This window comes from Hemicordylus capensis, chromosome 6 (assembly GCF_027244095.1).
Source record: "Hemicordylus capensis ecotype Gifberg chromosome 6, rHemCap1.1.pri, whole genome shotgun sequence".
In the NCBI taxonomy this organism is placed as follows: Eukaryota; Metazoa; Chordata; class Lepidosauria; order Squamata; family Cordylidae; genus Hemicordylus; species Hemicordylus capensis.
In genome coordinates this window covers 169,642,936-169,664,674 of record NC_069662.1, presented here as the reverse complement: position 1 = coordinate 169,664,674, position 21,739 = coordinate 169,642,936, and the positions used below count along the sequence as shown (strand labels likewise).

General features: G+C 47.8%; 2 protein-coding genes across 5 annotated transcripts; both read right to left on the bottom strand.

The window, feature by feature from the left end:
• Nucleotides 1-2,137: 2,137 nt before the first annotated feature.
• On the bottom strand, nucleotides 2,138-10,546 carry LOC128329138 (zinc finger protein 777-like). 4 transcript variants are annotated; one of them, XM_053259711.1, is made up of 8 exons: nucleotides 10,469-10,546; nucleotides 8,744-9,193; nucleotides 7,979-8,105; nucleotides 7,660-7,776; nucleotides 6,806-6,919; nucleotides 6,028-6,129; nucleotides 5,412-5,486; nucleotides 2,138-4,261 (listed from the first exon to the last, which is right to left on the bottom strand). In XM_053259711.1, exons 2-8 carry the CDS (start codon nucleotides 9,077-9,079, stop codon nucleotides 3,528-3,530), a joined length of 1,605 nt encoding a protein of 534 aa, XP_053115686.1. In that variant the 5' UTR covers nucleotides 9,080-9,193; nucleotides 10,469-10,546; the 3' UTR covers nucleotides 2,138-3,527. The 4 variants fall into 4 exon arrangements, with proteins under 4 accessions (XP_053115686.1, XP_053115683.1, XP_053115687.1 ...); XM_053259708.1 differs by having other exon boundaries at nucleotides 10,383-10,541; XM_053259712.1 differs by having other exon boundaries at nucleotides 6,028-6,102; nucleotides 10,383-10,541.
• A 3,080-nt stretch (nucleotides 10,547-13,626) lies between these two features.
• Nucleotides 13,627-17,987, bottom strand: LOC128329139 (zinc finger protein 746-like). The gene is made up of 4 exons (XM_053259713.1): nucleotides 17,485-17,987; nucleotides 17,166-17,282; nucleotides 15,195-15,281; nucleotides 13,627-15,053 (listed from the first exon to the last, which is right to left on the bottom strand). Exons 1-4 carry the CDS (start codon nucleotides 17,516-17,518, stop codon nucleotides 14,995-14,997), a joined length of 297 nt encoding a protein of 98 aa, XP_053115688.1. The 5' UTR covers nucleotides 17,519-17,987; the 3' UTR covers nucleotides 13,627-14,994.
• Between the last annotated feature and the right edge of the window lie 3,752 nt (nucleotides 17,988-21,739).

Here is a 21,739-nt window from a genome sequence, read left to right as displayed (position 1 = left end):
ATCCATGAACACAGACTCTTGGGACAGAGCCATTAGGGCAGCCACTACTACCAGAGCCAAGTCCACCACAGGGGACTAAATCTACCATCCACCTGGAGGTGGGGAACCTCTTTGATGAATGATATGAATTTCCTTCCAGTCCAAAGTCTTATGTAGCTACTGAGACCTGCTCCTTCCCTATTGAACAGGGTCACAAATGTAATGTGGAAAAAGTGCCACGGCCCTATTTACAATAGGTATATCCCACAGTGATGCTCTAGGAAAGTGACAGAGCTTGCACAATTAAAGAATGATGGGTACTCTGCCTTGGCAAGCAGCTTATCACTCCGCCTGCTACTACCAACCCACTGTGAAGCTTCTGGGAAAGACCTACCTGTGATCACTGATTCTGAAAGGCAAAGAGCAACCAGAGTTATGGGGGGTGGCGGGGAGGTCAAGACGTGGGAAATGAGGACAGAACCAGCTCCTCTGATGTCAGGAAGGGAATTCGGTTGCCAGACACTGTATTTATTTATTTATTTATTTATTTATTGTTGAATTTATATACCGCCTTTCATTAAAACAATCCCAAGGCAGTTTACAGCAAAAAAATTTTAAAAGATGGTAAAAAAGACACAATTAAAATATTAAGTGAAAAATATTAAACAAATCTGATTAAAAAGTTAAAACAAAAGCATAAAAGCAATACAGAGTACAAAGAGAAGCAGCAGAGAATCAAATAAATGCCTGGGCAAAAAGCCAAGATTTTACACTCTTTCTAAAAGCTGTGATGGAGACCGAGGAGCGAATAGCCACCAGGAGAGCATTCCAGAGTCTGGGGGCAGCAACAGAGAAGGCCCTGTCCCACATGCATGACAACCGAGCCTTCCTCATTGTTGGCACCCGGAGCAGAGCCCCCTCAGATGACCTCGTCAAGCGGGCACTAACCCTTGGGAGCAGGCGGTCCCTCAGGTATCCTGGGCCCAAACCGTTAAGGGCTTTAAAGGTCAAAACCTGCACCTTGAATTGGACCCGGAAACAAACTGGTAGCCAGTGCAGCTCTTTCAAAATGGGGGTGATGTGTTCCCAACGGGCAGCTCTGGATAACACCCTCGCTGCCGCCTTTTGCACTAGCTGCAGTTTCCGGATATTCTTCAAGGGCAGCCCCATGTAGAGCACCGTTACAGTAATCCAGCCGTGACGTGACTAAGGCATGGGTAACCGTGGCCGATTCCCATACTCAAAAGGCAGCCCAGAAGGATACCATGGTCAATGGTATCGAACGCCGCCGAGAGGTCCAGCAGAACCGACAGGGACGCACTCCCCATCCAGTTCCCAGTGTAGGTCATCCACTAGAGCGACCAAGGCAGTCTCAGTCCCATATCCGGGGCGGAAGCTATATAAAACGATATAAAAAGGAGGCTGCAATACAGAGAAGGGGAGATCCTGCAGATGGTAACAGGCTCCCAGCCATCACGGAGTCAGCAAAGCAGCAGGCTCAGCATGCTGAGGGGGAGCCTGAGCCAGCCCAGCTTCAGAAGTGGTCACTCTTCTGGGGGCCCCAAAAAGAAAGAGTCATTCCAGATCAGAAGTTAATCAGGTGCAACAGTTCCCTTGCCTGCCAGCCTCAAGACAACAGCAAGAAATGGAACAGCACACTGAGGTAAAGAGTGCAGGGCTGGAGCCAGGGACAGGAGTGGGGCTGCAGCTAAAAGCTAATGAGATGTCCTCTGCTGAGTTCCCACTGCTGGGGGACAGAGTAAGCCCCCACTACCTTGACCTGGAGCAAAATCCAAGTGGGCCCCTCTAGGGTTGTCTGACCAGGGACTTCTGGTATTATAATCAGTTTAACATGAACACTGCCAGTCCCATAGTGCATTTTCTTATGTCCTGAGACACTGGGGTAGTAGTTCACACAATTATCAAAATGGAAGAAGGAAGCATGCAGCCCAGGTTTGCAAGCTTTTGAAAACACACACAAATCACTCCAACCCAGCTCACTCCACTCCAGCTACCGTACCTTGTTCTTTACCAAGGGAGGACACATTTGAGTTTTGGTCCACTTCCCTTTTGTTAGAAGGTCCCAGGAACTGGCACGAAATGAAGAAAAACAAGCACCCAGTCAAGATGCAAAAAAGGGAAGACCAAAGTCCCACGGTGCTGTGAAATTGTTTATTGCAGCCCAACAGGTATCAGCCGAAGCCTTCTTCAGGGGCAAAATATTTTCTAAATGAAATCCTGTCATACAAAACCAACTTCTCCACAAACAGGTAAAAACATTCTTAGACTAGCCAAGACTCCTTAAGCAGACTTGCTGCTATCTTCCTCCCATGAACTGGCAGCCATACTACAATGGAGCACTGTGGCTTCAGGGACTAGAATGTTAATGTGCTCTTCTGGAAGACAGTTGGTGGTAGGGCTAGTCCTGCCCCCCTGTGACTCCTGTGAACAGCTGATGATATAATTTGGGTCTGCAGACTCAGCACACAGTTTATCCAGGCAGCTGCGGTCTCCATTGCAGAAATCAAGAGCTGGGTCCTTCGAAGATTGTATCAGGCTTTTTAAAAGTCTTGATCTTATTTTTCTCACCCAAGCTTTTTTACTGGACTGGATTTTAATTGTTCTAAGGTTTTCATTTTTAATCTGTTTTATGTTATTGTAAACCATAGGAACATAGGAAGCTGCCATATACTGAGTCAGACCATAGGTCCATCTCACTTAGTATTGTCTACACATAGTCTGGCAGCAGCTTCTCCAAGGTTGCAGGCAGGAATCTCTCAGCCCTATCCTGGAGATGCCAGGGAAGGAACTTGGAACCCAGAGCGGCTCCATCCCCTGAGGGGAATATCTTACAGGGCTCACACTTTTAGTCTCCCATTCATATGCAACCAGGGCAGACCCTGCTTAGCTAAGGGGACAAGTCATGCTTGCTACCACAAGACCAGCTCTCCTCTCCCTCTTCCACCACCCAAAGATGGAAGTTTGGGGCGGTCTATAAATCTGAAAAACAAACAAACGGAGGGCTGCCCTTGTACTGGCAGTGCAATGCATGCTGGGAAGCCTTATGCAATCCTCAAATGACCCAGCTCCTTATTTCGGTAATGGAGAATGCAGCTGCCTGGATAATCTGAATGCCGAGTCTGCAGACCCAAACAGAGAGTCTGCTTGTCTGTGACTTCCAGGTAAGAACAACTTACCCTCAAATAGCTGGGCGAAAGTGCTCATTAAGTTATGAGAGAGAAGGACTCAGTTAATGGAAACAATTCCAACTAGAAACCTTTCCCCTCATATAAACCCCTATCCTATCCCACATGCTCTATCCCTAGTGAGATTTCTTAACTGCTCTATCCCATGCTCCTTTATATCTAATCTTTCCATGCTGGTATCGATCCTCTGCATTAAACCTGGGAACCAGTGAAATCTATAGACTGGGCAGGCCTAACATGTTTGCATCCTCAAAATTCAGTCATTTCAGGCCCATGAATCCCCTGATATTTAGACAGAAGACCTGGATGTGCAAAGCTTGCATTGCACTTCTTGCACTAGAACTACTGGGCCCCATTGTGCCTTGACAGGTGTACAGTCAGACTCCCCTCGTAGGCAAACAGACAGCCACAAATATGGCACCGGTAACTCCGCTGTGTGCCGCTGTGCATCTGCAGGTGTTCCATCAGCAGACCCTGGTGCACAAAGGTTCGATTGCACCGATCACACCGGAAGGGCCAGTCCTTGGAGTGCGTCCGCTCATGCTCCGCTAGCGCTGCTTCGTCAGTGAAATAGATGCTGCACTCTGGGCACTGGAAGAATGAACTTGGTGTGTGGTACCGCTGGTGCTTGAGAAATGCTGTCGTGCATGTAAATATCCTTTTACATGTAGAACAATGCAAGGGCCAGTCCACAGAATGGACAGGTTTGTGCATGTCGAGAGACTCTTGGCTGGAAAACCTCATGCTGCACTTAGTACAGTGGAATTGTGTTCCAGACGTGTGTGTGCGCAAGTGCTGGGACAGATGCTCCTCGGAAGCAAAGCTTCTGTTGCAAAGCGTGCAGTGGAATTTCTGCTTGTGGCTGTGGGCCAACTGGTGGTTGGCGAAAGTCACTGGGTCTACAAAGCTCTTGTTGCACATGCCACACTCAAAGTGTTCCTCTTGGATATATACCTCTATCTGCCCAGATTTCTCTGTGGTATTCTGCAGAATGGCTGTCCCTAAGGAGACATGGGATGGACGAGACTTCGGGTCAACTTCCTCCCCTACCACCTGGAGTGGTATTTTGGGTCCAGCTGAGAGGGAAAAGAACCAATCACAATCAAGTGCTGCAGAAGTGAGTGTTCCTAAATGTGTTTTATAATTTGTCCTTATTAAGTGCAAATAGATTTCTTTAAAAAAAATAGATAATACATTTATTATGTTTCCAAAACAACTTATAAAATGTGAAGCAGACATAATAAAACTATGAACCTATCAAACAATGTAGGTTCTCTATTTTCAGCTATTTTAGCAAATTGTCCTTAAATTTAAGAAATGTGGTGTTATCCCAAATTATATTTCCCAATTCTATACAAAAAAGGGATTAGAGTCCAGTCTGGTTCAATGCAGCTCTGGGTGTGTGTCTGTCTAAACAGGCTACCGTTTCACAGTGTGCTCCGCTGCATATACAATTGTTATTTGTTGGGACACTGCCAGCTTCTCCAACTCACAACAGCTCTGGAATACATCATTATGAAGCACAACAGAAATTTACACCAAAGGAATTACTTCAACGAATAATCTCAGGGATTTTTCATAACCCACCCACCCACCAGTGGCATAGCCAGCAGAAGGGCAGCCTGTATCCCACCAGTGGCCTCCATGCGACATCCGTGCATGTAATAACATGCTCAAAGAGGGCATGGCCCGATCACTGGAAGGCGCACCCCAGCCCTCCCAACTGCACTTCAAGCCAGCCTTTGCTGGCTGGATGTGTTTATTTCCCATTCACCCTCACTGGCGAGAAAGAAAGGGAAATAAATAAACAGAGCCAGAAAGAAAATGCTGGCTGGAAATGAGTTGAGAAGAGCTCGCACAGCTCTCCAGAGCCCGGGCCAGACACCCTTTGTATGTGGCCACACCCCCTTTGTGAGTGCTGTCACTCACAAAAGGGGTGTGGCCATAAACAAAGGGGATGTGAGAAGAAAAGAAATAAACATGTCCAACCTGCAAATGTAGGCTGGACATGCAATTAGGCTGGGGCAGGCCCTCCAGCAATCGGGCCACACCGCCTTTGCATGTAATATCATGCGCATAAAGGGCACCAGCGGCCCTTTTCATTGGTGGCCAGGTTCTTTGAACCCTACCGCGCATTGGTGGCTCTGCCCCCACCCCCGCCCCACAAATCCCTTGGCACTATTCTAGACTGCTATGGAAGTTGTGCCATTCTTCTCCAGCACTCACCAGTTTCTGGTGGCATTGAAACCAAATCCTGCTGGTCCTCAGTGCACTGCTCCTCCTCTTGCTTAATGGCCGGCTCTGTCCACAAGAGAGGCAAGTCACGAAGGCTCTCATTCCCTGCCTGCACTTGTTCACCTTCCCCCAAAGCAACCTGGGGAAAATGGTTCTGCAAGGGTTCAAGGGATCTCAGCAACCTTCTACAACCTGCCCTCCCGTGATTTTCTGGGGAAAGCCAAGACAGCTTAAAATGTCCAAAGTTTTGCCACAGCCTCACTTTTGATCCTGTTGCAGTCTAAGTTCCATACATCATTTTCTGTGAGGCAAATGCCTGGGGGCATTCCTCCTCCCCACTCTGTAACTGTTTCCACCATCCTTAACACTTTATTGTCTTTGCCTCCCCACTACTGTTGCCATTTTACAGATGGGAGAAGTAGTGAATTTCACAAGAACTCCGTGATGGGCACAGAGGGTCAGTGAATGTCAGCCACGTCTGAATCGCAAGGCCTCTCATTCCGGGCAAGCTGGGCCCATTGCAAGGCCCTGATTCCCAGACACAACAAGAGGTTCCACTCCCATGCTCAGAAGACCTTCCACTCCTTTCCAGACTTTCCATACTCACCTCTGCTGTGGCTGCTGGAAGACAATAGCTCTTCCGTGACACACATTTCCTCCTCCTCTTCCTTAACCTGGGGTCCTGCATCATATTGGACAATCTGAAACTCTTTGTGGAACAAAGAGAATTACACCCCAATTGCTTTCTGTTGAGAATTACATTGCAGGATATTCTCTCTGCAGCACATCTGCATCTTTTATTGTAAGAGAAGTGGGGATGCAAACAGGCCAACGACTCACCCTGGGACCACCACCTGCCCATGCTGCCACCACCACCCACTCATAGTGGCCACTGGTGCTCCTGTGCCAAGTCCAGGATACCTAACAGTCTCTCAAATCTGCCTCCTCATAGTCTAAATTCTCCGTCAGAAGCCCTGCTTTGGGTTCCCTTCACCATTTGAATTATGAGAGTTACCTGTGGTGTGGCAGATGACCAGCGAAACAACTTCCTTTTGAAGCTTTTCGCCCCTTTAATGGCCACACAACATCCACATCTGACACCGCCATGATCATGTGCAACATGATAGCCAGGAGCTGGGGAAGGACCACAGCTCAGCGGTACAGCCGGGAATATCTGCCTGAAACCCCAGAGGCCACTGCCAACCAGTCAGTGTAGACAATGCTGAGCTAAATGGACCAATGGTCTGATTTGGTACAGGGCAGGTTGTCCTGTATAAGCTATCTATGGGGCAATGGCAGAGAAGAGGCAAAAAGGCTCTGAGAGGAGAGGCTCAGCAGCAGGTGTGATGCGGCTGACTGCCTAGAAGGCGAGGAACAGAGCTCACCTAGGCCTGGGTTGTCAATGACATATTTTTCATCACAGTCTTCTTGATCAGCAAGCGGCGCCACCTCCTCCACAATCTCCTCTTTCACCCAGGAAGGAGCGTCAAGTGCAGCATCTGGGGAGCAAAATGGAGGATGGCAGTGTTCTGTCTTGCCTGGTGACAAACAGCATATATCTGCACAGACATTCCTTATGGCATGATTACCCACAACTGACCTGTGCAACAGCCCACAACCTCTCCCCACCCACCTGTAATGCAAGCCTGTGAAAGCAGGACACACATACAGGCTGTGTAATTTCCACGTGAGATGGTGAATTTACACAAAGTTCTCTTGCTTCCACAGACACACCCTAGCATTTGTCCTCTTGGTCCAATGCAGTAAGGCAATGCTTGCAAGAGTCACTAACGGCCAGGGGATGGCCAGACCAAAAGGTGGTTTTCCAAAGCAGCTGAATGGAGCAATAAGAAAGAGGAAGACCGTTCCAGAGACCTTGAGTCCTCTTCCCACAATCCTGGGGAAAAGGGCCCTTGAGAAAAAAGGGAAATGGAGCCTAGAGTGTGAAGGTGGGGCTGATGCTGGCTTGGTGGGAAGAAGCCTTCATTTTTGGAATTCTGCACTGCTGCCTAATGGCCAACTCACAAGGAAAAAGGAGCACTTGGCCACAGGGCAGGAGAGTAATTGCTGTGAGAGCCCGTTAAGACTGGCACAAACACCTTTCTTATGCTCCTCATCTCCCTCCAACTTGTCCAGATCATTCTCCCTCCATCTCCAAATCCATCACTATTCCGTCAGGATACTGGAAAGGGCAACCTAGAGGAGAGAGGCTCAGTCTCCCAGCATCCTCTTTCCATACCTGTGCTGCTGACATCTGCACACATTTCGTTGCCCTCCGGGTCTCCCAGGTCCTTCACACATGGTTCCTCCCCTTGTTCAATCTGGGACAGAATCTTGGGTTTTGAAATAGCATAGTCTGGACACAGGAGAAGATAAGAATCATTAGGAGGCAAGCCCATTTAGAACAAAAGACTTGCATCAAGAGCAAGAACGGGGAGCAGTGAGCGTAGGAACAACATGAAGGTACACATTCAAAGGGTTACAGACCAGGAAGATCAAATACACTAGGTGTTATAAAACAGGGAGAGAGTCTGAGAATCAGCAATCAAAACTCTCACCCAGAGAAACCAGGGTCTCATAGTTGCTTCTCATGACAGTCTTGTAAAGCTCTTTCTGCCACTCCTCCAGGTTCCCCCACTCCTGCTCATTGAAGTAGACAGAGACATCATTGAAGGTCAATGGTACCTAGAACAGCAAGAATGACTTGCTCGAAAATGCCTACCAAATCCCAACACATCAGCACCTCTTCTCTCTCCCATATTCAGATACTCAGCTGACTAGCCTTAAGGAGGCTACAGTGCTGATCATATTCAATATCTAGGAATGTAGTCAGTGTGCACAGTGATCAGCTTTAACAACAAGCATGCATCAAAACTAAGGAAGAAAGCCAGCATTTCCATGGGGAACCAATTTACTCAGTACAACATACACCCAGGTCTTGCAACGTTTTCAGAAGATCAGCATCAAGGATCAATGGGCCACAGCGGCTACAATCTCAAAGACAGTGGTCACCAGTGTGCCCTAGAAAGCTCACAAGAAGCTGATGATGGAGAGAACACTTCTCTCTTCTCTGGTCCCAATATCCAGTAGTCAGAAGCAAAACATCTCTGGTACTCCATTACCGACTATCATCATACCTTGTGATAAACCTATCCACGATACATTTGTCTGTCTATGCAAGTAGCCATTGGGACATTTTGCAGTAATTCATTCCATTCCAACCCTAACCCAGCCCCCTTAGCTGTCTTAGCAACACAAAGACTATCTACAGAACCAACAGCCCTCTGTTGGACCCTCAATCAAACCTCCCTGGGTAATCTTACTTTGGGTGTTTCTCCTTTTGCACATGGAGGAAGTCTCAAGATCCAGAAGTTTCGGTTCTTCAGCAGGTTTTCCACGTTCTCTAGCCTCCTCTGGAGTAGACTGTTCTCCTCAACCAGGATCTTAAGGGTGGCCAGTTTGCTCTCTAGTTGGCTCTCCATCTCTGTCATTGTTTTCTCATAGCCAACCCATTTCTGCTCCACTGCCCCCATCCGCTTCTCCAGGCTGAGTAATCGAGCACTGTCAGAATCCACTGGGTTATCCACAGCTGGGTCTGCACATACTGCAGCCCTCATGGAGTCTAATGGAGACTGGGCCTTCATCTCCCCCCCAAACATGGACTTGCAGGTTGCACACAGTTAGATTTCAAAGTCCTGCACTCTAAAACCTATTGGGCAAGGACAGACAGAGTGCAGATTCCTTGTTGAGCCTGGGTGATTATGACCACTGTCCTGCAAACACACACACACACACACAATAAAGTTACGGATGTTCCCAGAATATTCACGAGTATGTTACTGTAAATCGCACTATGATAGGTCTATATTTCCACAATGCATCATATCCAAAAATCACTAACCAGAGAGCCACCTGCAAAACTATGTGGAGAAGCTACTTGCTGAATATAATTGCTTCTGCTGTAAGACCTGATGCTAGTGGGAGAGAAGATTTTCTCCAGATTTTTTTTAATTTGCAAGCAATAATAATTCTGCATACTTGAAGCAGTTTATTCCATGTTTTTCAGAACTATTTTAAGGACAACACAGGCACTGTGATCCATCAAGATTTAAAAAGTCCCCCTTAAAAATGTCAAGGAAAATTCTTGCAGAGGAAGGCTTGTTAATGAAACAGTTACTATGAAGGATTAACCAATAAATATCTGCATTCAGGGATAAACCAAACTTCAAGTCCAAGCATTATGACAGTGTCATAAAACAGGGTGGAGATCATATGTTTCAAGTCTCAAGTCTCCCTTTCTCTCCGTGCAGTCGTGTCCAACTCTTGGTCACTCTAAGGATCAATGCACTCCATGCCATCCTAGTCTCCCTTTATCTAAGCCAAATCCCTGAAAATTAAACACTGGTGATGACACTGCCTGGATCTCTCCTGAGAATTTGCCTGCATCTCTTCCTGAGCACAGTTTGTCACCTGCCCGGTGCTTGTCCTTATCAGACGCAAGCAGGTGACAAGCTTCAACAAAGTGCCCAGGAAGAGGACCGCCCCCGCGCCCCGGTTCCCCGTACTCCCAAGCAGCTTGGCTCCTCCCCCATCAGCAGCACGTGGCTTGGCCGCTCCCTGCTGGCCCGGTCGCCCTGCCAAGCAGCAAGGGAGAGCCTGGCCCCTCTGCTGGGCACAAAGCAGCAGCTTGGCGTGTCCCTCACTGTCTGCTGCGTGCCCCGTTTCCCGAACAAAGGGCTGTCTAAGGACAGCACCAGGGCGGGGGTGGGGGCAGGGCCTGGGGCAAATCGGCCAATGCGCCCCGCTCCTTCCCGTTAATTTTGATAGGAGTTAAAAGAGCGGGGCCTGGGGCGATCGCCCTGCTTCCCCTGCCCTAAGGACAGCCCCCCAAGCCTCCCTAAAGCGCCAGGATCTCTCCACCCCAACCACCCCCCTGCAATGAGGGTCCCTCTGCGCTCTCACCCCACTCCCCTGCCGCCGCCACCAGACCGCCAAACATCCAGTGCAAGCAAATCCCGCCCCGCGGCGGGCAGCAGCCTCGTCCAGACCTCTCGTTGTGTCTCTCTCGCAGAGAGTCTCTCCCAGCCCCAGCACTTGCGCGGCCGGCTGCTGCTCTCCGGTGGGCGGGGAGCGGGGTTGTGAGCATGCTCGGGAAGACTGCGACGGAGAGGGGCGGAAAGCGCGCCCCACGGGGCGACTCCGCGAACTGGCGAAGGAGCGAGTGGTGGGAGCGCCTGCCTGGCGGCGGCGTTTGCTACATGCCATGATGAGCCCCAGGGGGGTAACAAGGCTGGAGTGGGCCCGCCCAGAAACAAGATTTTAAAATGTGTTGTATGAAAAAGTACTTCCATTTGTTGGTCCTAGATTTCCTGGCAATCAGTTTCATGGGATGACCCCTGGTTTTAGTGTTATGTGAGAGGGAGAAGAATTTCTCTCTAGCCACTTTCTCCACCATGCATTTTATAGACTTCTATCATGTCTCCCCGCAGTCGTCTTTTTCCTAAACTAAAAAGCCTCAAGTGTTGTAGCCTTGCCTCATAAGGAAGGTGCTCCAGGCCCCTGATCATCTAGGTTGCCCTCTTCTGCACCTTTTCCAGTTCTACAATGTCCTTTTTTTAGATGTGGTGACCAGAATTATACACAGTACTCCAGGTGTGGCCACACCATTTTGTATAAGGGCATTATAATATTAGCCATTTTATTTTCAGTCCCCTTCCTAAAGATCCCTAGCATGGAATTGGCCTTTTTCATAGCTGCCGCACATTGAGTTGACACTTTCAACAGTTGTCCACCACGACCCCAAGATCCCTCTCCTGGTCAGCTCAGATCCCATCAACTTACACTTGAAGTTGGGGGTTTTCATCTCAATGTGCATCACTTTACACTTGCCAACACTGAACCGCATTTACCATTTTGCCACCCACACACCCAATTTGGTGAAATCTTTTTGGAGCTCCTCACAGTCCGTTTGGGATTTCACTACCCAAAGGAGTTTGGCCACATCGCTGCTTATCCTACTTCTAGATCATTTATGAATAAATTAAAAGCACCGGTCCCAGTGCAGAGCCCTGGGAGACCCCACTTCTTACTTCCCTCCATTATGAAAACTCTCCATTTATACCTACCCTCTGTTTCCTGTCCTTCAACCAGTTAGCAATCCACACGTGTACTTGTCCCCTTATCCCATGACTGCTAAGTGTTCTCAAGAGTCTTTGATGAGTAACTTTGTCAAAAGCTTTTGGCAAGTATACTATGTCAACTGGATCACCTTGATCCACACACTTGTTGACACTCTCAAATAACTCCAAAAGGTTTGTGAGGCAAGATTTACATTTGCAGAAGCCATGCTGATTCTCTCCCAACAGGACCTGTTCTTCTGTGTGCTTTACAATTTTATCCTTGAGGATGCTTTCCATCAATTTGCCTGGAATGGACATTAAGCTAACCGGCCTGTAATTTCCTGGATCACCCCTGGATCCCTTTTTGAAAATCAGTGTTACATTTGCTACTTCCCAGTCCTCCGATACAGAGCCTGATTGCAAGGATAAGTTATATAGTTTAGCAAGGAGGTCGGCAATTTCACATTTGAGTTCTTTGAGGACTCTTGGATAGATGCCATCTGGCCCTGATGATTTGCTAGTTTTTACTTTTTCCAGACAGTTTAGAACATTATCTCTTCTCACTTCTGTTTGACTCAGTTCTTTAGCCTCCATCCCCAAAAAGCCTGGTTCAGGGACAGGTATATGCACAGTATCCTCTGCCGTGAAGATGGATGCAAAGAACTCATTTAGCTTCTCTACAACCTCCATATTCTCCTTAATAATCCCTTTCACTCCCTCATTATCTAATGGTCCAACCACCTCCCTGGCAGGTTTCCTGCTTCTGATGTACTTAAAGAAGTTTTTGTTATTCCCTTTGATACTTTGTTTTGTTCCTCAAACTCTCTTTTTGCTTCCCTTATTGTCACCTTGCATTTCTTTTGCCAGAGTGTGTGTTACCTCACCCTTGTGTTACTGATGATGGCACAATCATAAAGAATAAAAACTGAGACTGGTGACTGCAGTAAAGAGCTGGTGGCTTCTGCATATTGCTGCCATGGTGTGGCAAGAGGCCTTTTAGCAAACTGTCACAACATGATTTGATTAAGATATAGCCTGCTGCTGCACATCCAGCTCCTTGGGACATCATATAGATGTGGCTTAGCTCAAGGCAAAGGAGGTCCTTGCAGCTTCTCCAGCTGTGGGATGGAACCCTCTTTACTGGATTTTCCTCTTCTGCCACACAGGGGTACCACCTTGCTGTTGAGAGACAGCAATTCATTTCTATTAAAACAGGAACTCATCTGTGCCCTTCATCTCAAAGTTTTGGAGGTGTGCTAACTGCTAATTACTCCACTGTATGGGGAAATCAAAATCAAATTCAAGTCTATGCACACAAGTGTGTTGGTCATCAGCCACAGCAGAAGGTATGATCAGAGGGAGGCAGAAGAAAACAGGTGGTTTTTTGTGCTAAGAGGACAAGGAGAAGACTGGACACACTAAAACATCAAAGATCCCTTAACTGGTGCCCCAGGAAAAAGCTTCAGTTTTTATTACAGTTGGGCTGGCCACAATGGTCACATCCCAAGAGCCACCCCCACCTCATCCTTTCTGCACAGAGCACTCCACTGACAAAATAAGCTTCTGGGCAAGATACAAAATGCTGGTTATAACCAATAAAGCCCTCAACTGCTTAGGCCCTGGGCATTTAAGAGAATGTCTTCTTCGTCAGGAGCCCCACTGCCCATTGAGATCTAGAGAGCTTCCTCTGCAGTTGCCAACAGCTTGTCTGGTGGCTATGCAGGGATGGGCCTTTTCTGTTGCTGCCCCAAGGCTCTGGAATGAGCTCCCTGCTGAAATAAGAGCCTCCCCTTCTCTGACAACTTTCAAAAAGTCTCTAAAGACTTATTTTTTCACCTAAGCTTTTTAACTTGACTGTGGTTTTAAATGTTTAAGGTTTTCATATTTAATCTGTTTGATGATGATGTAAGCCACCCAGAGACAGAAGGTTGGGGCGGGCTACAAATTTGAAAAATAAAATATTTTAAAAAGGCACAAGGAGTAGTAGAGGAATAGAACAGAATTCACAGGCAAGTTTTCAGGAACATCACACATTTGTGCAGGTAGAATTTATTTCATAAGAAACTATTTCAATTAGTAACCTGCCCCATACCAAAAGCTCAGGCTGAGTAGCAATCTCATAAATGTATAAGAGGAGCACGAGGAAAGAGAGGGAGTTTCCTTTCCCAAGGGCTGAATAATACTTTTAAGAAGAAACAGCAGAGACCAGTGGATATGGGGGGTGGGGAGAGAAATGCACAATTGACATCCCACTCTACATTCCAGATTTCCAGTGGGGCACGGGGTTGGGCAGGAGGCTTGCTTGCCAGCAAGGTGGTTGCATAGTACTAAGCTGAGACCTGGTGAGCTATGAAAGCAACTTGAGGAAGATTCCAACTCCATCCTTGACATCAGAAGTATTGTAATTGCTCTGGGCATTATATACACCACACACACACACACACACACACACAAATGCAGCTTGAACTTTTATTCCCCATCCCCCAAATGTGTCCTAAGAGTCTGGACTGGGAGAGAGAAACACATAGTCCCCAAGATGGCGGCCACAACAAAGTACTCAAAGGACATCAGGTTGCCAGCAGACAACTTGGTAGGTTCTGATTTTAGCTTGCTACTGCAGCAAGGCTGCTTTTAGGAATGCTCAGATGTTTACAGAGCCTTTTGCAACACCCTAGATGGGTTGAGCATAGGCTAGCATTTCTTATTTTAATTATGTTGCAGGTAAACAATAAGAAAACAGTATCAGGGATATATAAAGCACACACACAAATAAATATAAATTCCTAACACAATGTCTGACTAAAACTGTTCCCTATGCTGAATTCCCTTTTCCTTGAAAACTCACCAAAACTCCTACTGAGAATCAAGCATCCTGAAATTCTGTCTTTCCAGGATCTGCAGTTATTCCATGAAAGAAACCTCCATGCTGGCTTCTGCCGCGAGGGAGCAAAAACTCCATGCCCCTCACTAAGCCTTTCAACATGTGCTTCTCCTGCACAGAACTTCCTATCTTCTTCCCAGAATTCCCAGCAACAGGTCTCTAGATCCCACCCAGCTGGCGTTCTGATTGGTTGCACCCTGGAGTTCACCAGCCTGTCATTCAAAACCAGTGTTCCCTCTAAGGCATGCACACATGCACACGCAAACAAGTTTTTTTAATGTCCACTCAGATAATTTTAGATCCCGCTCAGGTTGAATCAGGAAGGCTCCACTTTGAATGCATGTACACGCACACTGCCTTGATACTGCTGCCCAGAATAAAACTCATTCCACACAGAGATGAAAAGAATTAGAGAGAACACTGGTCAAGACAAAGATTCACTTCCTGTTAACTCTTTAGAGGAAGGGGAGGTAGGTCACTACAATCCCAAATTATATTTTCCAATTCTAGATAAAAGAGTGATTAGATCCTGGTTCAATGTCTGTTCAAACAGGTTACTTCACATTGTGCTCTGCTACATTTTAAAAATTTCATTTGCTGGGAAACTGCTACCTTCTCCAACCCACAGCAGCTCTGGAATACAAGAGCATGAGCAGGAATAGCAGAAATGACATCAAAAACATTATTTCATTTAATCATTTGCAAGATTGTTCTTACCTACACACACAAATTTTATGGCACTATTCCAGACTGCTATGGAAATTGTGCACTCACCAGTTTCTGGTGGCACTGAAATCAAATCCTGCAGGTTCCCAAGGGACTGTTCCTCCTCTTGCTTAATCCAAGCAGGAATGACAGGCTCTATTCACAAGAGAGGCAAGTTAGGAGGATACTTATTCCTTCCCTGCACTTTTACACCTTCACCCCAAAGGAACCTGGGAAGCATGGTTCTGCAAGAGTTCTAGGATCCTAGCAGCCTTCCATAACCTGCCCTTACATGATTTCCCGGGGAAAGCCAAGTCAGCTTAAATTCTATGAAGGTGTACAAAATGTTATTGTTTGCTGTCTCACTATTCCTCCCATTTTGCAGATGGAAAAAAATAGACTTTTGCAAAACCTTGCAAGAAGTCATATGCATATATGGGAGATGAATGTCAGCCACGACTAAACCACAATGGCTCTTATTCTTGATGGACTGACAGATTCCTAGACACAGCAAGAGCTTCCACTTCAATGCTCAGAAGACTTTCACTCCCCGAGGTCAAACCACTTGGAACCGCCCCATACCCACCTCTGCTGGGGCTTCTGGAAAACAACGGCTCCTCTGTGACAAGCATTTCCTCCTCCTCTTCCTTAACCTGGGGTCCTGAATCATATTGGACAATCTGAAATTCTTTGTGGAACAAAGAATTACACCTCAAATGCTTTCTATTGAGAATCACGCTGCAGGCTATTCTCTCTGCAGCACACCTGCACCTAGGTTCTTAGAAAGGCATCTTCTACTGCAAGAGAGGTGTGGATGCAAACAGGCCCACAACTCACCCTGGGGCCGCCACCTGCCCATGCTGCCGCCACCACCCACTCATAGTGGCCACTGGTGCTCCTGTGCTAGGTCCAGGATACCCAACAGTCTCCCAAATCAGCCTCCTCATAGTTTAAGTTCTCTGACAGAAGCCCTGCTTTGGGTTCCCTTCATCATTTGAATTATGAGAGTTACCTGGGACAGGGCAGATGTTTAGCTAAACAACTTTCTTATGAACCTTTATTGGCCACCTGACACTGCCATGATCATTTGCATATGGTCATATATGCATGCAGAGTATCCTAAGGCAACATAGCCCAGAGCTAGGGAAGGACCACAGCTCAGTGAAAGGTTTTGTAGGGAGAATGTCATGTGTGTGATCCCTTGTGCCCATTGCAGCTGGTGGTATCCACTGAAATTCCCTAGGCTGTGATACATGCAACAGCCCACAACGTCTCTCACCCACCTGTAATGCAAGCCTGTGAAAGCAGGACACAAATGCAGGCTGAGTAATTTCCACATGAGATAGTGAATTTACATGAAGTTCTTCTCTTGCTTCCACAGCACACTCTAGCATTTATCAACCCATCCTAAGATGTCCAGAGGGAACAGAAGGTACAGACAGAGGCACCTAGCTGGCCAGAAGAGAATGCTGATTGAGATGGACCTTGGTCCTATGCAGCAAGGCAATGCTTCTAACAGCCACTAATGGCCCTGGAGTGGCCAGACCACATGTGGCAATCCAATGGGTCATTTCCCCAAGTAGCTAAACTATGGCCGTCAAACAATATATGAGAGAGAGAGAGAGACAAACAGACAGACAGACACAGACACCCTTCCACAACTGTTGGGCTCTCTTCCAACAATCCTGGGACAGAAGGAAATTGAGAAAAAGAGAGATAAAATCTACAGTGTGAACGTGGTGGTGGTGGTGCTGGCTTGGTGAGAGGCAGCCTTCACTTTGGAACTCTGCACTGTGCCTAATTGCCTCCCCACAAGGAAAAGAAAGGAACACTTGGCCACAGGGCAGGAGGGCTACTACTGCGAGAGCTCATTAGGAGTAGCATAGCCAACCCTTCTTATGCTCATCCTCTTCCTCCATCTTGCCCAAGTTGCCCGGATCATTCTCCTTTCATCTCCAAGTCCATAACTTTTGCACCAAGATACTGAAAAGAGCAACCTAGAGGAAAGAGTCTCAGTCTCCCAGCATCCTCTTTCCATACCTGTGCTGTTGACATCTGCACACATTTCGTTGCCCTCCGGGTCTCCCAGGTCCTTCACACATGGTTCCTCCCCTTGTTCAATCTGGGACAGAATCTTGGGTTTTGAAATAGCATAGTCTGGACACAGGAGAAGATAAGAATCATTAAGAGGCAAGCCCATTTAGAACAAAAGACTTGCATCAAGAGCAAGAACGGGGAGCAGTGAGCGTAGGAACAACATGAAGGTACACATTCAAAGGGTTACAGACCAGGAAGATCAAATACACTAGGTGTTATGAAACAGGGAGAGAGTCTGAGAATCAGCAATCAAAACTCTCACCCAGAGAAACCAGGGTCTCATAGTTGCTTCTCATGACAGTCTTGTAAAGCTCTTTCTGCCACTCCTCCAGGTTCCCCCACTCCTGCTCATTGAAGTAGACAGAGACATCATTGAAGGTCAATGGTACCTAGAACAGCAAGAATGACTTGCTCGAAAATGCCTACCAAATCCCAACACATCAGCACCTCTTCTCTCTCCCATATTCAGATACTCAGCTGACTAGCCTTAAGGAGGCTACAGTGCTGATCATATTCAATATCTAGGAATGTAGTCAGTGTGCACAGTGATCAGCTTTAACAACAAGCATGCATCAAAACTAAGGAAGAAAGCCAACATTTCCATGGGGAACCAATTCACTCAGTACAACATACACCCAGGTCTTGCAACGTTTTCAGAAGATCAGCATCAAGGATCAATGGGCCACAGTGGCTACAATCTCAAAGACAGCGGTCACCAGTGTGCCCTAGAAAGCTCACAAGAAGCTGATGATGGACAGAACCCTCCTCTCTTCTCTGGTCCCAGTATCCAGTAATAAGAAGCAAAACATCTCTGATACTCCATTACCAACTATCATCATACCTTGTGATAAACCTATCCACCATACATTTGTCTGTCTATGTAAGTAGCCATAGCAACATCTTGCAGCAATTCATTCCATTTATTAATGGAATTAAATGGCTAATTATATGTTGCATCAGCCAACTAATGGCGCAGTGGGGAAATAACTTGCCTAGGGAGCAAGATGTTGCTGGTTCTAATCCCCACTGGTATGTTTCCCAGACTGGGAGACACCTATATCAGGCAGCAGCAATATATGAAGAGTCTAAAAGGCTCATCTCAGACTGCGCAGGAGGAGGTAATGGCAAACTCCTCCTGTATTCTACCAAAGAAAACCACAGGGCTCTGTGGTCGCCAGGAGTCGACACTGACTCAACGGCACAACTTTATTCTGCATCAACTACACAACCACCTTAGTTGTGTTAGCAACACAAAGTCTATCTACAGAAGTTTAACGCCCTTCTGGTGTACCCTCAATCCAACCTCCCTGGTTACTCTTACTTTGGGTGTTTCTCCTTTTGGGCCTGGAGGAAGTCTCAAGATCCAGAAGTTTCAGTTCTTCAGCAGGTTCTCCATGTTCTCCAGCCTCCTCTGGGAGTAGTCCATTCTCCTCGACCAGGGTCCTAAGTGTGGCCAGTTGGCTCCCCATCTCTGTCATTTTTTTCTCATAGCCAACCCATTTCTGCTCCACTGCCTGTATCCTCTTCTCGAAGCTGAGCAACTGGGCAGTGTGAGAATCTACTGTATTGTCCACAGCTTGGATTGCACATACTGCAGCCCACATGAAGTTCCCTTGAAACTGGTCCTTCATCTCTCTACCTAACAAGGGCGTATATCTCGCTGTATGTTGCAGACAGTCAGATTTTGATGACTTGCACTCCATGGTGTGCTTGGCAAGGACAGGCAACATGGAGACTGCTGGTTGAGCCTTGGTGATTATAACTAACCTCCTGCAAACACACACACAAGCAATCCTTAAGAAGCTGCAGAATGAAGTGATGGATATTCCCTGAATGTTCCCACTACAGGCTTCTTATTAATCACACTCGCATCCAAGATGTATAGTTCCACAAGTCAATGTATCCAACATCCAATAAACAGAGAGCCTCTGGTGTCTGCCTGCAAAGGTATGTAGGGAAGCTACTCACTGTGTATATTCTACTAGAAAAACTGATGGAAGCAGGGGAGAGGACACATACTTTCCCAGAATGTTCACTTTTGGCCAACTTCCTGAAGGGAAGAAGGCTTATGAGGTCACTGTGCATGCACCAGTGGGTCCCTAATAACATTTGTGTTTCCATTCCAATACAAAACAAGTTTACAGAGCGTGGGGTGGGTCCTAGAAGAGGATCCGAGAAGGGTATTTTTGTTCACTCCCAAATGTTGAAAAAACCAGCAGCCATTCAAATGACAAGCACCACCCCTTTAGAACCGGTGCATTTATTCTTGGATAGGATTCAGACTTGTCCATCACTCTTAGTTCTACTTCCAACTGCTTTTTGTCATTATACCATAGTCATTTTGCATGCTTAAATCTGTTGATTCCATACTTATCACAATGCCATGTCATTAAGAAGAATGTCAGGCACTTTAATACATAAAGCATAAGAAAGGCCTGCTTAAAGAAACAAGAAGCAGTCATGATCAGCACTTGCAGAGGAAGGTCTGTCAGGGAAGCAGCCGCTGGGGAGCGCAACCAAGGACTGTCCCAAAGCAGCAGCAGCAGCAGCAGCATTCTCCCCGCCTCGCACTTTCTGCATCCTCCTCCTCCTCCATCCTGCACCCCAAACCCCCCTGCAACGGAAGTGCTCAGTCCCCCCGCACTCCAAAGGAACAATGTGTGCCCCCCTCCCCAAAGCTACGCAGGGCAGCCCAATGCACCCCAAAGGATCCTCTCTCCGCCTCCAAGCATCTCAGATCTCTTTGTCTCTCCTGCCGAGTCCCCGCGCTTGGGTGGTTGTGAGCATGCTCAGGGGAGGAGCGCTCCCACTGAGCGACTCTGCACCTCCCTCTGCGGGCCGGGAGGAGGAGCAGCAGCAACAGACCCGGTCAACCGCCGGGGACAGCTCGCTGCAAGTGCGCGGGGATGAGCGACTCTTCGTTCGGCTGGGCAGCAGCAGCTCAGTGTGTGGGAAGCAGCTGCTCGGGCCAGAATTCCCCTCTGCCTCGCCCGCCCTTGTAACCAGGGCCGAGTCACACGTTCCCGTGTGTGTGTGTGTGGCGTGTGCCCGCCGCATTTCCCTGCATACGCGTCAGCTCTGTCTGCAGAAGACAGGCGAAGGGATCTGCCTCCGTCCGGAGCACTTGCGGCTGGGCCCCTCGGGTAGCCAAGCACGCTGGCGTGGCGAGTTGCTGCTCTCACTCGGGGTAGGACAGCTGCTCCTCTGAACAGAGGCGCAGGCTCAGCAAGTCGCCCCCTCCGCGCTCTGCGCTGCTCAGCCCTCCCTTGGCCGCCTGCGGCTGCTGCTGCATCCAGTTCTGGGGCTTGCGCTTGGAGGATGGGGTGGGGGCCTCTTGGTGAAGTGAGACGGGTTCAGATCAGAAGGGGCCAACCAAGACGGTGGAGGCGTTTGGAAACCAAGGTGCTGCTGGGTGCTGCGTTTTGCCTGGAGAAGAGAAGATTGGAGGGAGGCTGCTGAAGGGCTGCCACACAGAGACCAACCAAGGAGCAGGACGCCTGAGCTAGAACCAACACAATGGCCTGAAAGGAGAAGGAAAGGGAGTTGGGCTAGACCCAGGCCAGGAGCCACTTCTGGACTGTATGCTGGACTGTCGAACAGTTGCCTGGCAGAGCAGCCGGCACTCCTTTAGGGAAGGGTTTCAGAGGATGACTGGCCCTCTGGCTGGGACGCTGCAGCAGTTTCCTGCACTGAGCAGGACATTGGACCAGGAGACCTCCAGCTCCCTTCTACCTTCAAGGAGGATCTATAGATGTACAACACCCTCTGCTAAGAACCCACCTTTTCCGTGAAACCCTGAAAGCCATGAGAAGAGGGCCAGCAGAACAAAGAGGGACATGCACCCCTGTCCCATTCCCAGCATAATCGAGCATCAGGGAAACCCAGGCATCTTCAGTCCCGTAACCAGCCAGGCTGAAAACCAGACAAGCACAGGGCCAGCTAGTCTTTGTCATCCCGGCCACCTACAGCTGGCCCATCACCACCTGTTCCATCACCTTCCCCAAAAAGTGGAGATTAGAAACCAGCTGGTAATTGTTAAGATGCCAAAGGTTCAAGGAGCAGCAGAGGAACAGAATTCAAAGACAAGTTTTCAGGAAGACCACACACTTGTGCAGGTGGGATTTATTTCGATTAGTAACCTGCCCTATGCCAAGCATTCAGGCAGAGTAGCAATCCTGTAAAGGTATAACAGTAGCAAGAGGGAAGAGAGAGTTTCGTTTTCCTAAAGGCTGCTTAATAAGGAACAGCAGGGATTAGTTTATATGGGAAGGAGAGAGGAAAACCACATGACCTAAACTGCCCAATTCACCACCACCCCACCGCATTTCAGGTTTCCAATGGGTGCATCTTTTCCCAAAAAAGTTGACCACAGTTACACAATTATTTAAAAAAGAGAAAATACACCTAAACCTTGTAACAGGAGATCCAGCCCAACTCCAAATTAAATTTAACTCAGATCAGCATGAAGAGATCATTTCAGAATCCCAGTGTGTGGACTCTGGTGCAACATGGAGATG

What these genes read in the sequence shown, in the direction of transcription:
- LOC128329138 (XM_053259711.1), bottom strand. Translation starts at nt 9,079, where the DNA reads ATGTTTGGGGGGGAGATGAAGGCCCAGTCTCCATTAGACTCCATGAGG. An exon ending in CATTGACAACCCAGGCCTAG is followed by an intron (nt 6,130 to 6,805) that starts GTGAGCTCTGTT and finishes TGTTCCACAAAG; the next exon opens with AGTTTCAGATTGTCCAATAT. An exon ending in TTCCAGCAGCCACAGCAGAG is followed by an intron (nt 5,487 to 6,027) that starts GTGAGTATGGAA and finishes TCTTGTGGACAG; the next exon opens with AGCCGGCCATTAAGCAAGAG.
- LOC128329139 (XM_053259713.1), bottom strand. Translation starts at nt 17,518, where the DNA reads ATGAGAAGCAACTATGAGACCCTGGTTTCTCTGG. An exon ending in TGAGACCCTGGTTTCTCTGG is followed by an intron (nt 17,283 to 17,484) that starts GTGAGAGTTTTG and finishes TCCTGTGTCCAG; the next exon opens with ACTATGCTATTTCAAAACCC. An exon ending in TTCAGTGCCACCAGAAACTG is followed by an intron (nt 15,054 to 15,194) that starts GTGAGTGCACAA and finishes CTTGTATTCCAG; the next exon opens with AGCTGCTGTGGGTTGGAGAA.